At 47.0% G+C, this 12,520-nt stretch overlaps 1 protein-coding gene across 1 annotated transcript; it reads left to right on the top strand.

Moving 5' to 3' along the window:
- Window positions 1-4,823: 4,823 nt before the first annotated feature.
- Window positions 4,824-11,809, top strand: LOC112667171 (cationic amino acid transporter 3-like). The gene has a single exon (XM_035707317.2). The coding sequence runs from the start codon at window positions 6,213-6,215 to the stop codon at window positions 8,049-8,051; it is 1,839 nt and encodes a 612-aa protein (XP_035563210.2). The 5' UTR covers window positions 4,824-6,212; the 3' UTR covers window positions 8,052-11,809.
- The last annotated feature ends 711 nt before the right edge of the window (window positions 11,810-12,520 follow it).

The following is a 12,520-nucleotide window of genomic DNA, read 5'->3' as shown; positions in this document are numbered from 1 at the left end:
GGTGATGTTTCTCCGTATTGTTAAAATCTGGATTGCAGGTAGACGTTCTCAGGATTTCCAATCATGGGTTTGCTTTTTCCTCTAGAAGTGTGGTTCTTCACTTGTTTGTTCTGCTTGCTTCTGTTGGAGTCATAAAATATGGTTGTTTAATTCCCATGTGTTTTGGGTTGCTTCCCTGGTATCCTCCCACTTTGTCCATAGACCCATCTTCGGTCATCTTCAGTAAAAGTGGGAAGAGCCCAAGGACCACCCTGTGTAAGAGAGTTGAGGGAAACAGAAGTCATTCAAAGCATCTCCTGCCCTGCCATTCAGTTGGCCCTCCCCTGAGATTCTTGCTCAGAAGAGTGTATAACATTTTTTTTTTGAGGTGAACAACCTCAGAGGGGTCTTTGATTCAGCAAAGGTGAAGAACCACTGTTGTACTCTTTGTTGGGACTTAGGTGGCTGAAGATGGTTCCGCAGAGAGAGGAAAGTGGCACGAGCATCCTTACTGTGAACTACAGGGGCCTCCAAAGACAGTTGAAGGAGCTGAAGGAGAAAGAAGAATTGAGAAAAAGACATGGGTTCAGAGGGAACTAGAAGGAGGGGTGCCCTATCTTCCCTGTTCTCACCCTCTTTCTTTGCATACCCTGCGTCCTGATGACTACAGGATTCCGGGTCCCCTTGCAGTTTAAATCTACTGAGTGTCTGCCATTGATCAGGCTCTGTACCAGCTACTCTCACAGCATCATCTCTTGCAATTCCTTTGTTGAACCTACAGTGCATAGAGCGGGGTCGGTCCCCTCCCTCAGTCATGGCCCATTGACACCATCACTGCCTGTCGGGTCCCTTTCCAATGCATTTTCTTTCTTTCTTTCACCCTTATCTCTATTCTGATTTCCCCTCCTCACTGGAGGCTTAGTGTATTTATCAATGTCTCCTCCAATCCATGTTTTCTAAGTGTGTGTATGTATGTATGTATGCATGTATTTATATTTTTAAAAGGGTTTTATTTACTTATTTTATTATTTTTTAAAAAAGATTTTATGTATTCATGAGAGACAATGAGAGAGAGACAGAGACACAGGCAGAGGGAGAAGCAGGCTCCACGCAAGGAGCTTGATGTGGGACCTGATCCCGGATCCCGGGATCACGCCCTGAGCCGAAGGCAGACACTCAACCGCTGAGCTACCCAGCTATTTACTTATTTTAGAGCAAGAAAGAGAGTGGGGTTAGGGAGGAAAAGGGAGAAGGAGAGAGCGAATCTCAAGTAGATGCTGTGCTGGGTGCGGAGCCCAATACAGGGCTCGATCCCAGGACCCTGAGATCATGACCTGAGCCAAAACCAAGAGTTGGATGCTTCATTGTGCCACCCAGGCGCCCCTCTCTGTGTATTTAGACGCACTCATCCATTTGACAAGTATATGGTGCCCACTGTGTCAGGCACAGTCGTGGGTGCGGGGAATAGAGCCAGGGGCAAAATAATGGAAAAGTCCTGTTTTCATGGTGCTTACGTTTTTTTGGAGGGAGACAAATCATGAGCAGATGAATAAATAACACATACAGTACCTTAAATAGTGATAACTGCTGTGGATAAAAAAGAGCAGGGCAGAGAGTTAAGGTCTGTTGTGGGAGGTCAGGGGCAGATTGCATATGGGGTGATTAAAACAGGTCTGCTACAAAGGTGCTATTTCACCAAATGCAGCGAAGGGAGCAACCCGGGGATGTCTGAGGCGGGAGCGCTCTGTATATAGGGGATGGCAAGTGCAAAGGCCCTCAGGTGGGGTCTTGCTGGGTATGTTAGGAGGCCGGCGTGGTTAGAAGGCCGGTGGCTAGAGAACAATGAATGGGAAGAGAGAGAAACAGGAGGCTGAGAGGCAGCGTGGTCAGTGCAAATATTGTAGGACGTTGTAGGGCATCATAAAGGCAGACTTTGGCTTCTACTCTGAATAAAAAGTGACACCAGTGGAAGGCTTTAAGCAGAGGAATGACGTGAGATTTTTAGCAGATAAATGTGTATCCTTGACAAGCAAACAGCACTTGGGGGCTGTTTTCAAAAATGCGCATACATGGCATCGTGCCATGCACCTCACTCTGCTTTTGCTTTTCCTACGGAACCTTGTTTCTGAGATCTACCCGTGTTGCTATCTGTAAATCTACTTTATTATTTCCGACTGCTGTGAGTTACTCCATTGTGCACATACAGCACATTTTACTTATAAATTCCTCTAGTAACAGATGCTGGCCGAGCTTCCAGCCTCCCGCGACCACTAGCAGTGTGGTGACGGACGTGCTCCGGTGGGTCCCCTTACGGGCCCAGGAGAGGATTTCTTCGGTGTATGTACCTAGGAGAGGGATGGTGGGGCTGGAGGACAGGAGCGTACTGGGTTTTGCTAAGATTGTGCTTTGGGATGGTGGCATCAGTGACGCTCCCACCAGCAGGTGTGGCGGTTTGTATCTGCTCACCGAATTCTCATACTGATCCAGTGAGGGAGCTGGATAAAGTGAGGTTCCTTAAGGACAAGGAAACTGAGGTTTAGCGAGATGAAGCAATTTACTCGAGTTTATATAGTCAAGTGGAAGAGCCACGACTCAAATCCACGAATTTTGACATAATGTTCTTTGCTCTTACCAGTTGGGTAACCCACCCACCGCTACCTCTTCTAGAAATAAGATGGAGTATCTGTAGAGAAAGATATTATTGTACTTGAGCCTTGCATTTTTCTTTTGTTTTTTGATCTCTGTTTTGTTTTCTTTTCTTTTAATTTTCTGTAGGCTCCCTTCCCAAAGTGGGGCTTGAACTCACAACCCCAGATCCAGAGTCAGATGCTCTACCCACCGAACAAGCCAGGTGCCCCAAGCCTTGCATTTTTCCATGCCTGGTCTAACTCAGTCAGCCTAGGACTCCAAAGTGTTTAGCACCAGCATGTATGAGGATGTCTAATTAGAGTCATTAGGATTTCAAGGCAAATTATATGGAATAAAACAATTTTCATTTTCTCATGAGGGCTTAGCTAACAAGCTTGAATTTTAGTGCATGGTTTTGAGGCTGGACATTTATAAAGATTAACTGATTTTCAAAGCTTGGGGACTTTGGATTAGATTTTAATATTAAATATTAGGTAGATTATATTACTTAGCTATGGTTTGCTAGGCACTGAGCTAAGTACTTTCCAAGCATCATTTCACTTACTCCTGACGACAATCCTATGGGTTGTGATTTGAACCTGAACACTCTACCTGCAGTGCCTTTACTCCCCACTACTAAGCTGGGCTGCCTTCATGTGAAGGAAGCTTTTAGAACCTCTTACTTTTGAAATTTAGAACTATTTCTTGTCAGTTGGGGTGGTTTAGAGCAGTCATGGGAGGTGAGGCCTAGGTGGATAAGAATCTCTGGAGGGAGAGGACCTGGAGTTTGAAAGTGCTCCCCACAGGTCTTCCATTAGGCCTCCCTCTGTTCCCTGACGTGAGCACCTCTGCCTTAGGACATCCTTCCTAGATTATAGGTTCTGGACATGGTGCCTTCAAAAAAGTATGGATTCTCTAACTGGGTGGGTGGTGGGTTGCCTGTAACCCAAGGCAGGCTGATATTTTTTAAAACAAGTGTCCTCAAAGGCAAACAATTCTTTATCATGTATGTGCGGCTTACACCTGCCATGAATGATCTGCGGTCAAGGTTTTATCACAGTTGGTTTTTCCTTCACACTTTTCATTTTGATTGCCTTCTATAAGGAAGGTAATACCATTTATATATTTACCTGAGTCAGGTTTATAAAGGTTGCTTGGTTACAAGGTATGTATCTCAAAGTCAAGTAGATAGGAATTCTGGGTTATGTGCTCTTTCAGGTTTCTCTTCCCGCTTGTACATTTGTTCAACAAATATTTATTGAGCACCTCACAAGAGGAGGAGGCAGGCAGCTGAATTGGAATTTTTCAGGCTTTATTTATTTATTAGAGAGAGAGAGAGAGAGAGAGAGCGTGAGTGTGAGCAAGTGGGGGGAAGGAGAGAGGGAGAAGGAGAAGGAGAGAATCTCAGGCAGATTCCCCACTCAGACCATGACCTGAGCCAAAATCCAAAATCAAGAGTCGGACACTTAACCAACTGAGCCCCCACCCCCCCCCCCCCCGCCCCGGGCGCCCCTGGAATTTTGATACAATAAGATAAATGACAACTGGGGGAAGCCCGGGTGCTATGAGAGCACACAGAAAGGGGAGCGTAAGGATCAGGGGAGGCTTCCTGCGCAAGCAACTTCTGAGCTGGGAATTAAAAGTTAAGGAGGGCTTAGCCAAGAGAAGGGGCTGAGAGGGCGTGAGAGGCAAGGGAACAGAGAGAGTGTTGAATTTTGTAGCTGGAGCAGAAACTGGGTAGGTTATGAAGGAAGGAGGGATTATAAAGAAGGGCAGTGGGGAACCACGGAAGGGTTTGAAACCTGGGGGCTGGCGGGGAGGGGGGACACACCTCAATCACATTTATAATGTAGAAAGGTTCCATGAGCTAAGAATCGACTCTCCTTATCTATCCCATGTGCTTGTTAATAAATCAGAACCCTGGACTTGTGGGTGGCAAATAAGGAGTCTTGATGGATTTGTAGATGGAAGGTCTGAAGCAATAACCCAAGGGTTCCTTTTGATAATATGCAGAGGAGACTTTTCAATTTTGACTTGATCTTTCTGTCTTTAAAAATCCCTGACAACATTCCCTATAATTCTCTCAAAACCAAAGCCTGAGTAGGGAGGAGGGTGGGGGCTGCATGACTTTGTTCTCTCTGTTCTCCGCTGCTCGTTTCCGGGGCATTGCTGTGAATTGCTCATCCAAAGCCTTGCTCCCCATGAGGAGGGGACCATTTGAATAGCAGCAGGGGAGTAGGGGAAGGAGGAACCACACGCAGGGTTCGTTCATTAAGAAAATATATTTGGCATATTCAGACAATGGTTTGAGCGAGTTAAAAATAACTCCTCGTGAAAAATTAATAGGGAGTTATAAGTGAGTGTTTTAATACAAGCTCACAGAGCAGGGCAGATTCTCCAGGTGGCTGGCGGCTGACATCACAGATGGTGCAGGGTGTTTATAGAGCATGGTGTGGCCAGAGAGGAGAGTCGTCTGTACAAGTGAGCTCACCTTTTCTCCCAGAACCCAGAGAGGGAGGAGACGGAAGGAATTGTTGTGGTTGCCAGTTCCTGAGCTAGGTGACTTATTTCTTTTCTCCCTGTCCATCACACTCTCCTAACTGTGGACGTAAAAATTGTAGTGAACTTTGCCTGGTTGCTTTGGGTGAAGTTGATTGAATGTCAGAATTCATAAAATGGCCTTTCTGGCTCTTCTCTCTTCTTGGTGATGAACCCTGGGTTGGCTGCCGCCCCCATTTCTCCTGTGCTTCCTGACCTTACAGCCTCCTCCTCTAATTCTTGCAGGTGGCTACGAAGGCCCTGTCCCTTTCTCCCCCTTCCTCTCTTCTCACAGCGCCCCTATGGGCCTCGGTGGGTACAGCCAAGGGTTGGACTGTACTTCCTTTGCCATCAGCACACCTGAATGGCTGATACAGAACGAGGAGAAAGGAGGCCAGAGTGCCATCTGACCTTGGCTAGCTAGTGTGGGGGCTAAGGGTTTTAAGATGGGGCGGGGGGGGGGACCAATATTTGTATTTTAAACTCAGATGATATTTAAAAAATGGGTCTGTAATTGCAACGAGGCCCTCTAGGCCGTGAATTAATGTGTCATAACTCACGCCCAAGCACTGCGCAAACATCCCGCGTGTGAATTATTGCACAATAAATTCATGCCCTGTTGTGTCTTACAGCTTAATTAGTACATGAAGCTACATGAGTTAGACGAACCCAAATGGGATTATGTCATGTGGTGCGTAAAAAAGCAAAATGTTGGGAGGTATCTGGCACTTTTTCCGGGGGGAGAGCAGAGCTGATTTTTCTGCCATGTCCTTCGGTGTCCGTTTCTGTGATATTTGGGCTGCAACAGGTGACATAAGACTTCTGAGCGTTGGCTGGTTGGTTGACTATGGGTTCAGTGAATATTTACTGTTTGCTGTGTCTTAGGCGTCACGGAGGCCTAACTCACATAAGGTGAAATACGAAGCAGCAGCTCTGAAGCCCGGGCACCCGACCCCGCGGCCCGACCCCGCGGGGCTTAGCTCAGCCTCAGCGAACCCCACGCGACTCGGCGCTCCTGGGCTGGCTGCGGTGCTCTGGTCTTAGAACCGTCTTCTACTCGGGCCAGAATGCTGTGCCAGGCACTTTGCAGATTTGGTGAAAAGCTGGTACGTAAGCACACACTGGAGCAATACGTGGCTAAGATTTCTGCTGCCGGCAGCCTGCGCACCGTGGACATAGTGGCCCTGGGCGTGGGCAACACGGTGGGGGCCGGCGTGTATGTCCTGGCGGGCGAGGTGACCAGCGACAGGGCAGGCCCGGCCGTTGCGATCTGCTTTCTGGCGGCCGCCCTGCCCTCTGTGGTGGCCGCCGTGTGCCACGCGGAGCTGGGCGCCCGGGCTCCCCGGTCGGCCTCTGCGTATCTGCACAACTACGTGACCGGGGGCGAGCTCGGGGCTTTCCTCACCGGCTGGAGCCTCATCCTCTCCGGAGTCACCGGGGCGGCCAGCATGGCCCGGGCCTGGAGCTCAGCTTTCGACAACCTGATGGGCAACCGGCTCTCCGGGGCCTTGCGTGAGCACGTGTCCCTGTCTGCTCCCCACGTCCTAGCAGGACACCCCGACTTCTTCGCTGCGGGCCTCGTGCTGCTGCTCACCGCGCTGCTGGCTCTGAGGGCTAGTGAGTTCGTCCTGGCCACTTCGGCGTTCACAGTGGTGAACGTCTTGGTTCTCAGTTTTGTCATCATCTCTGGCTTCATTAAGGGGGACCTGCACAACTGGAAGCTCACCGAGGAGGACTACACGTTGACCGTGTCTAGACTCAATGACACCTCTGGCCTGGGGCCTCTGGGCTCTGGAGGGTTTGTGCCTTTCGGCTTCGAGGGGGTTCTCCGCGGAACAGCCTCCTGCCTGTACGCATTCGCAGGCTTTGACAGCATTCTTGCTGCCGCCGAAGAAGCCCAGGACCCCCAGCGTTCTGCCCCCGTGGGCATCGTGATCTCCGTGTTCATCTGCTTTCTGGTGTACTTTGGTGTCTCTTCGGCACTTACACTCCTGGTGCCCTACTATCAGCTCCAACCCGGGAGCCCCTTGCCCGAGGCGTTTCTGCACATTGGCTGGGCCTCTGCGCGCTACGTGGTGGCCAGTGGAGCCCTCTGTGCCCTTTCTACTGGCATCTTGAACTCTATGTTCCTCAGTCGCTGGATGCTCTACGTGATGGCCAGCGATGGCCTCCTGTTCCGTGTCCTTGCCAGGTTGTACGCCAGGACGGGCATCCCTGTCGTGGCCACGGTGGCCTTGGGCATTATCACAGCTTTCGTGACACTCCTCTTCGGACTCACTGACCTTGTGGACCTCATGGCCATTGGGACCCTGCTTACTTACTCCCTGGTGGCTCTCTGTGTTCTCATCGCCAGGTATCAGCCCGAAATGAAGGATGAAGATGATGAAGCAGGGGCGCAGCAGGAGGACGTACCCGCAGCAGAGAAGCTGACCCTGCGGGAACTCTTTTGTCCAGGCAGCCCCACGCCCACTGCGCTCTCCGGCCTGGTTGTCTATGTCTGCTCGTCGTTGCTTGCTCTGCTGCTGACTCTTCTTGGCCTGGTGCTGGCTCAGTGGCCAATTCTACTGCTTTCTGGAGACCCAGGGTGGATCACAGCGGTTGTGCTGCTCCTGGTGCTCATTACCGGGATCACTGGGGTCATCTGGAGACAGCCACAAAGCTCCACCCCCCTTTACTTTAGGGTACCTGCTCTGCCTCTCCTCCCACTGATGAGCATCTTTATGAATGTTTACCTTATGATGCAGATGGCCGCTGGCACCTGGGCCCGATTTGGTGTCTGGATGCTGATTGGGTTTGCTATCTACTTTGGCTATGGGATCCAGCATGCGTTGAGGATTAAACCCACTCTAGTCAGGCCCCAAACTGAGGACCTTGAACTCAGCAGCGCCAGTACATATTCGATTTGACATCTTCACACCTGAATGCTGTCTGGTCTCCCTGCCCTATAACGGAGAGTACTCTGGAGCACACAGAAAGCCAGCCCTCCCGTGGCATGTTGGGGGGAAACACTAATAGAGCTCTGTGTTTATTGTGGAGTGAAGGATGTGTCTTTGCTCTTTCTCATCTTTTTCTTTTTTTTTTTAATTTAACTTGTCTACTTTTCACTTGTGTCTACTTGCTGAATTTAAAAAATTGTTATTAAAAGAAACCAGAAAAAGTGTTTTCATTTCCTTTGGGTAAATAGCTTGTGGTGGAATTACTGGATCATATGGTAATTCTATGTTTAATTTTTTGAGGAACCTCCGTACTGGCTTCATAGTGACTGTACCAACAGCCACCAACATTGCATGATGGTTCCTTTTCCTCCACATCCTCACCAATACTTGTTATTTTTGTCTTTTTGATTTTAGCTATACTGACATGTATAAAGCCATAACTTATTGTAGTTTTAAATTGTATTTTCCTGATGATGAATCATGCTGAACATCTTTTCATGTGTCTGTTTGCTATCTGTATGTCTTCTTTGAAAAAATGTCTATTCAGGTCTGTTCATTTTTAAATTGGATTTTTTGGTGTTGAGTTGTGTAAGTTCTTTATGTATTTTTAAAAAATTATTTACTTATTTATGATAGACATAGAGAGAGAGAGAGGCAGAGATACAGGAGGAGGGAGAAGCAGGCTCCATGCAGGGAGCCCGACGTGGGCCTCGATCCCAGGACTTCAGGATCATGCCCTGGGTCAAAGGCAGGCTCTAAACCGCTGAGCCACCCAGGCTTTATGTATTTTGTATATTAACGTCTTACTGGATATATCGTTTGCAAATATCCTCTCCCATTCAGTAGGTTGCCTTTTTGTTCTGTTGATGGTTTCCTTTACTGTGCAAAAGCTTTTCACTTTCACTAATTTGAAAAGATGTATGCACCCCTATGTTTTTGCAGCATTATTAACAATAGCCAGGATAGGGAAGCAACCCAAGTGTCTATCGATAGATGAATAGATGTGGTATATATACACAATGAAATACTACTCAGCCATAAAAAAGAATGAAATCTTGCCACTTGTAACAACATGGATGGACTTAGAGGGTATTATGCTAAGTGGCATAAGTCAGAGAAAGACAAATACCATTTGATTTCACTCATATGTAGAATTTAAGAAACAGGACAAATGAATAAACAAAAAAAGACAAGCAAACAAACAAAAATCCCTAGACTCTTAAATACAAGGAACAAACTGGTCGTTACTAAAGGTGAGGTGGTGGGGGAAGGACATAAAGGGAATTAAGAGTGCACTTAGCAGGATCCCTGGGTGGTGTAGCGGTTTGGCGCCTGCCTTTGGCCCAGGGTGTGATCCTGGAGACCCGAGATCAAATCCCACATCGGGCTCCCGGTGCATGGAGCCTACTTCTCCCTCTGCCTGTGTCTCTGCCTCTCTCTCTCTCTGTATCTGTCATAAATAAATAAAATATTTTTAAAAAGTGCATTTATCTTGAGCACTGAGAAATGTACAGAATTTTTGAATCGTTATATTGTACAGCTGAAACAAATATGATACCATTGTATGTTAATTATATTTCACTAAAAAAATAAACTAGAAACAGACAAAAAAAAAAGCTGACCATAGTCCCTGCCCGTAAGAAACTCATATTTTGTTTTTATTATTTTTTGAAGGAGTTTATTTTTTTTTTTAAGATTTTATTTTTAAGTAATCTCTACACCCAGTGTGGGGCTCGAACTCACGAGATCAAGAGTCCCATGCTCTACTGACTGAGCCAGCCAGGCCACCCTGGGAGCTTATATTCCAATACAAGGGATAAAGTATAGCTGCAACACAAAGTAGAAAGTGTTGTCATAAGAAATATCCAGATAAAGTGTCTTGGAAATTCAGAGTCGAGGAGGATCATCTGTGGCTGGCACAGTGGTGAGGGTTGTTGATTGGTGAAATCAAAGAAGACTGTAGAGGAATGGTGTCTGAGTTGGGTCTCTTCAAGGACAGATAGAATTTTGCCACAAGTGGGCGGCAGGGAGAGATTGTAGGCAGAGAGAACAACACTAGGAGAAGTACAGGAGAAAGAGGCAGTGTTTGGAGCACACCGAGGCTGGGCTGTGTGAGACAACAGAACATGCACAGGTGGATGGAGCCGGAGCTGCCCTCTGAGCACAAAGCACTTTGCCTTGAACTCAAGCACCTGTGCTGAAAATCCCTGGGTTTGGTTCTTCTACTTGGCAGTGATACCTGTATTCCTGGACTTTCTTTTTTTTTTTTTTTTCTGGACTTTCTTTTTATTTTTATTTTTATTTATGATAGTCACACACACACACAGAGAGAGAGAGGCAGAGACACAGGCAGAGGGAGAAGCAGGCTCCATGCACTGGGAGCCCGACGTGGGATTCGATCCCGGGTCTCCAGGATCGCGCCCTGGGCCAAAGGCAGGCGCCAAACCGCTGCGCCACCCAGGGATCCCTTTATTTTTCTTTTTTAAGATTTTATTTATTTATTCATGAGAGACACAGAGAGAGGCAGAGACACAGGCAGAGGGAGAAGCAGGCTCCCTGTGGGGAACCCAACACAGGACTCAATCCCAGTACCCTAGGGTCACACCCTGAGCCAAAGGCAGATGCTCAACCACTGAGCCAGATGCCCCCATATTCCTGGATTTTAGTTTCTCCACTATTGCCTGCTTTAGTCACTGGCTCAGATAATGCACAGCTGAGAGCCAGGTGTCCTGGGTTTTAGTCTTGTTTCCACCACTAACTACCAATGTGACCTTGAGCAAACCATGCAGCTCCTTCATTGCTCTATTTTTCTGTAATGTGAGAGGTCAGAACTGATCATTTCTCAAGTTCCATTTAGTTAAAAATTTTGAGAATTTCTTTTTTTTTTTTTTGTCCTGTTATTCTCTCAGCTAGGCTCTATACCGCACGTGGTCTGTAGCTGCCTCCTGCCCACTTTTCACAACAACCCATTGTTGGAGCTGTAGAGATACAATAAATAACATTGCATTTCCCCCTTTCTATGTTTGGAAGCAACTGATGCTCAAGACATACAGACAGATGATTAAACCGTCCACTTTAGATCTGCAGCCTAATTGGCTTGCAAATACCGAGTCACTAAATTAGAAAGACTTATTCCTCATCACAAGTAGTGCGGAACAGCCCCTGCCTTCTACCACAGGAGAGAACCTGCTTTTATTAGATTTTCTCATGTATGAGCAGGTTGGTTCTGGGTAAAAAAAAAAAAAAAAAAAAAAAAAAAAAAATAGGAAACCAACAAAAAACTGGAAGAGGCTGAGCTGGGCATGCTCAGTGCTGTCTCTTCAACTCACTAACCAAAGTCACAATGAGAGAGGGGTATAGAGAGAAGCCAGGAATAGTACTCTGCTCAGTGGTGCTCAGACTTCAGTGGATGTTACCTCATCTGGAGGTCTTGGGAAAACAGCTTGCTGGTCCTGGCTCCGGCATTTGGAAATCAGTTGGTCTGGGTGGAGCCCAGGAGCTTCTAACAAGTTCCCAGGTGATGCTGATGCTGCTGGTCCAGGGACCCAACTTTGAAAACCAAAGCTGCAGCTGAAGCCCTTCCACATGTAAAGATAAAGTGAAGGAAACACACGAACCCTCTTAACCCTTAACCTTCATTTAACAAACATTCAGATTAAAATACCATTGTTAATCCTTTCACAGTGGGGAAATCACAGTGAATCATTTATTTATTTATTCATAGAGTATGTATATATCAAATCACCACAATGTACATCTTAAATATCTTATAATTTTATGTCAATTATACTTCCTCACCAAAGCTGAAATAAAAAAAATAAAATACTACACTTATCTTTATTTATTTTGTTCCCTAGGTTGTAGGTCATAAGGAGTGTATCGTGTTTACTCCCCCAGAGCATTCAGCTGGGAGCCAGGCACAAAATAAACATTTAATAAATTCATGTTAAATTGAAGTGAGCCTTACAAGTCTCTTTGGTACAGAAAATTCTCCTTCCTTTCAGGCTAGCACTGTGCTACTCCTTTCAAACTATCTTCTAGGAAAGACTCCTTGACAAATGGCATTTCTGTCCATCCAGAATTGTATCTAGATCTGTACCCAGGCACTTCTAATTCTGCCTTTGTTTGGCTATCCCTGAGTTCTGGTGACTATCTTATCCTGTCCCATCACAGTGGAATTTTGCTGAGGGCAAGGGGGAGGTTCTCTCCTAACTCTAGACCCAGCAAAGAGAACAGTGTTGTTCATTCAAAGAGCAGCAGGGAAAATACAGCCCTGGGGCAGGAGAATGCCTGAACTGACCTCCTCTGGTCCTTCTCCATCTATTCCCATGGGACTTGGGGGAGGGGCAGGAAGGAGCAATTTGATAGAAGGCCCAACCCATTCTACCTGACTCCATGGAAGCCCTGAAGTCTAGACTGGCTCCAGCGTGGGCACAACA

This window comes from Canis lupus, chromosome 27 (assembly GCF_003254725.2).
Source record: "Canis lupus dingo isolate Sandy chromosome 27, ASM325472v2, whole genome shotgun sequence".
Lineage (NCBI taxonomy): Eukaryota > Metazoa > Chordata > Mammalia > Carnivora > Canidae > Canis > Canis lupus.
Note: the sequence above shows the minus strand (reverse complement) of the source record. Positions and strands in the feature narration are given on the sequence as shown.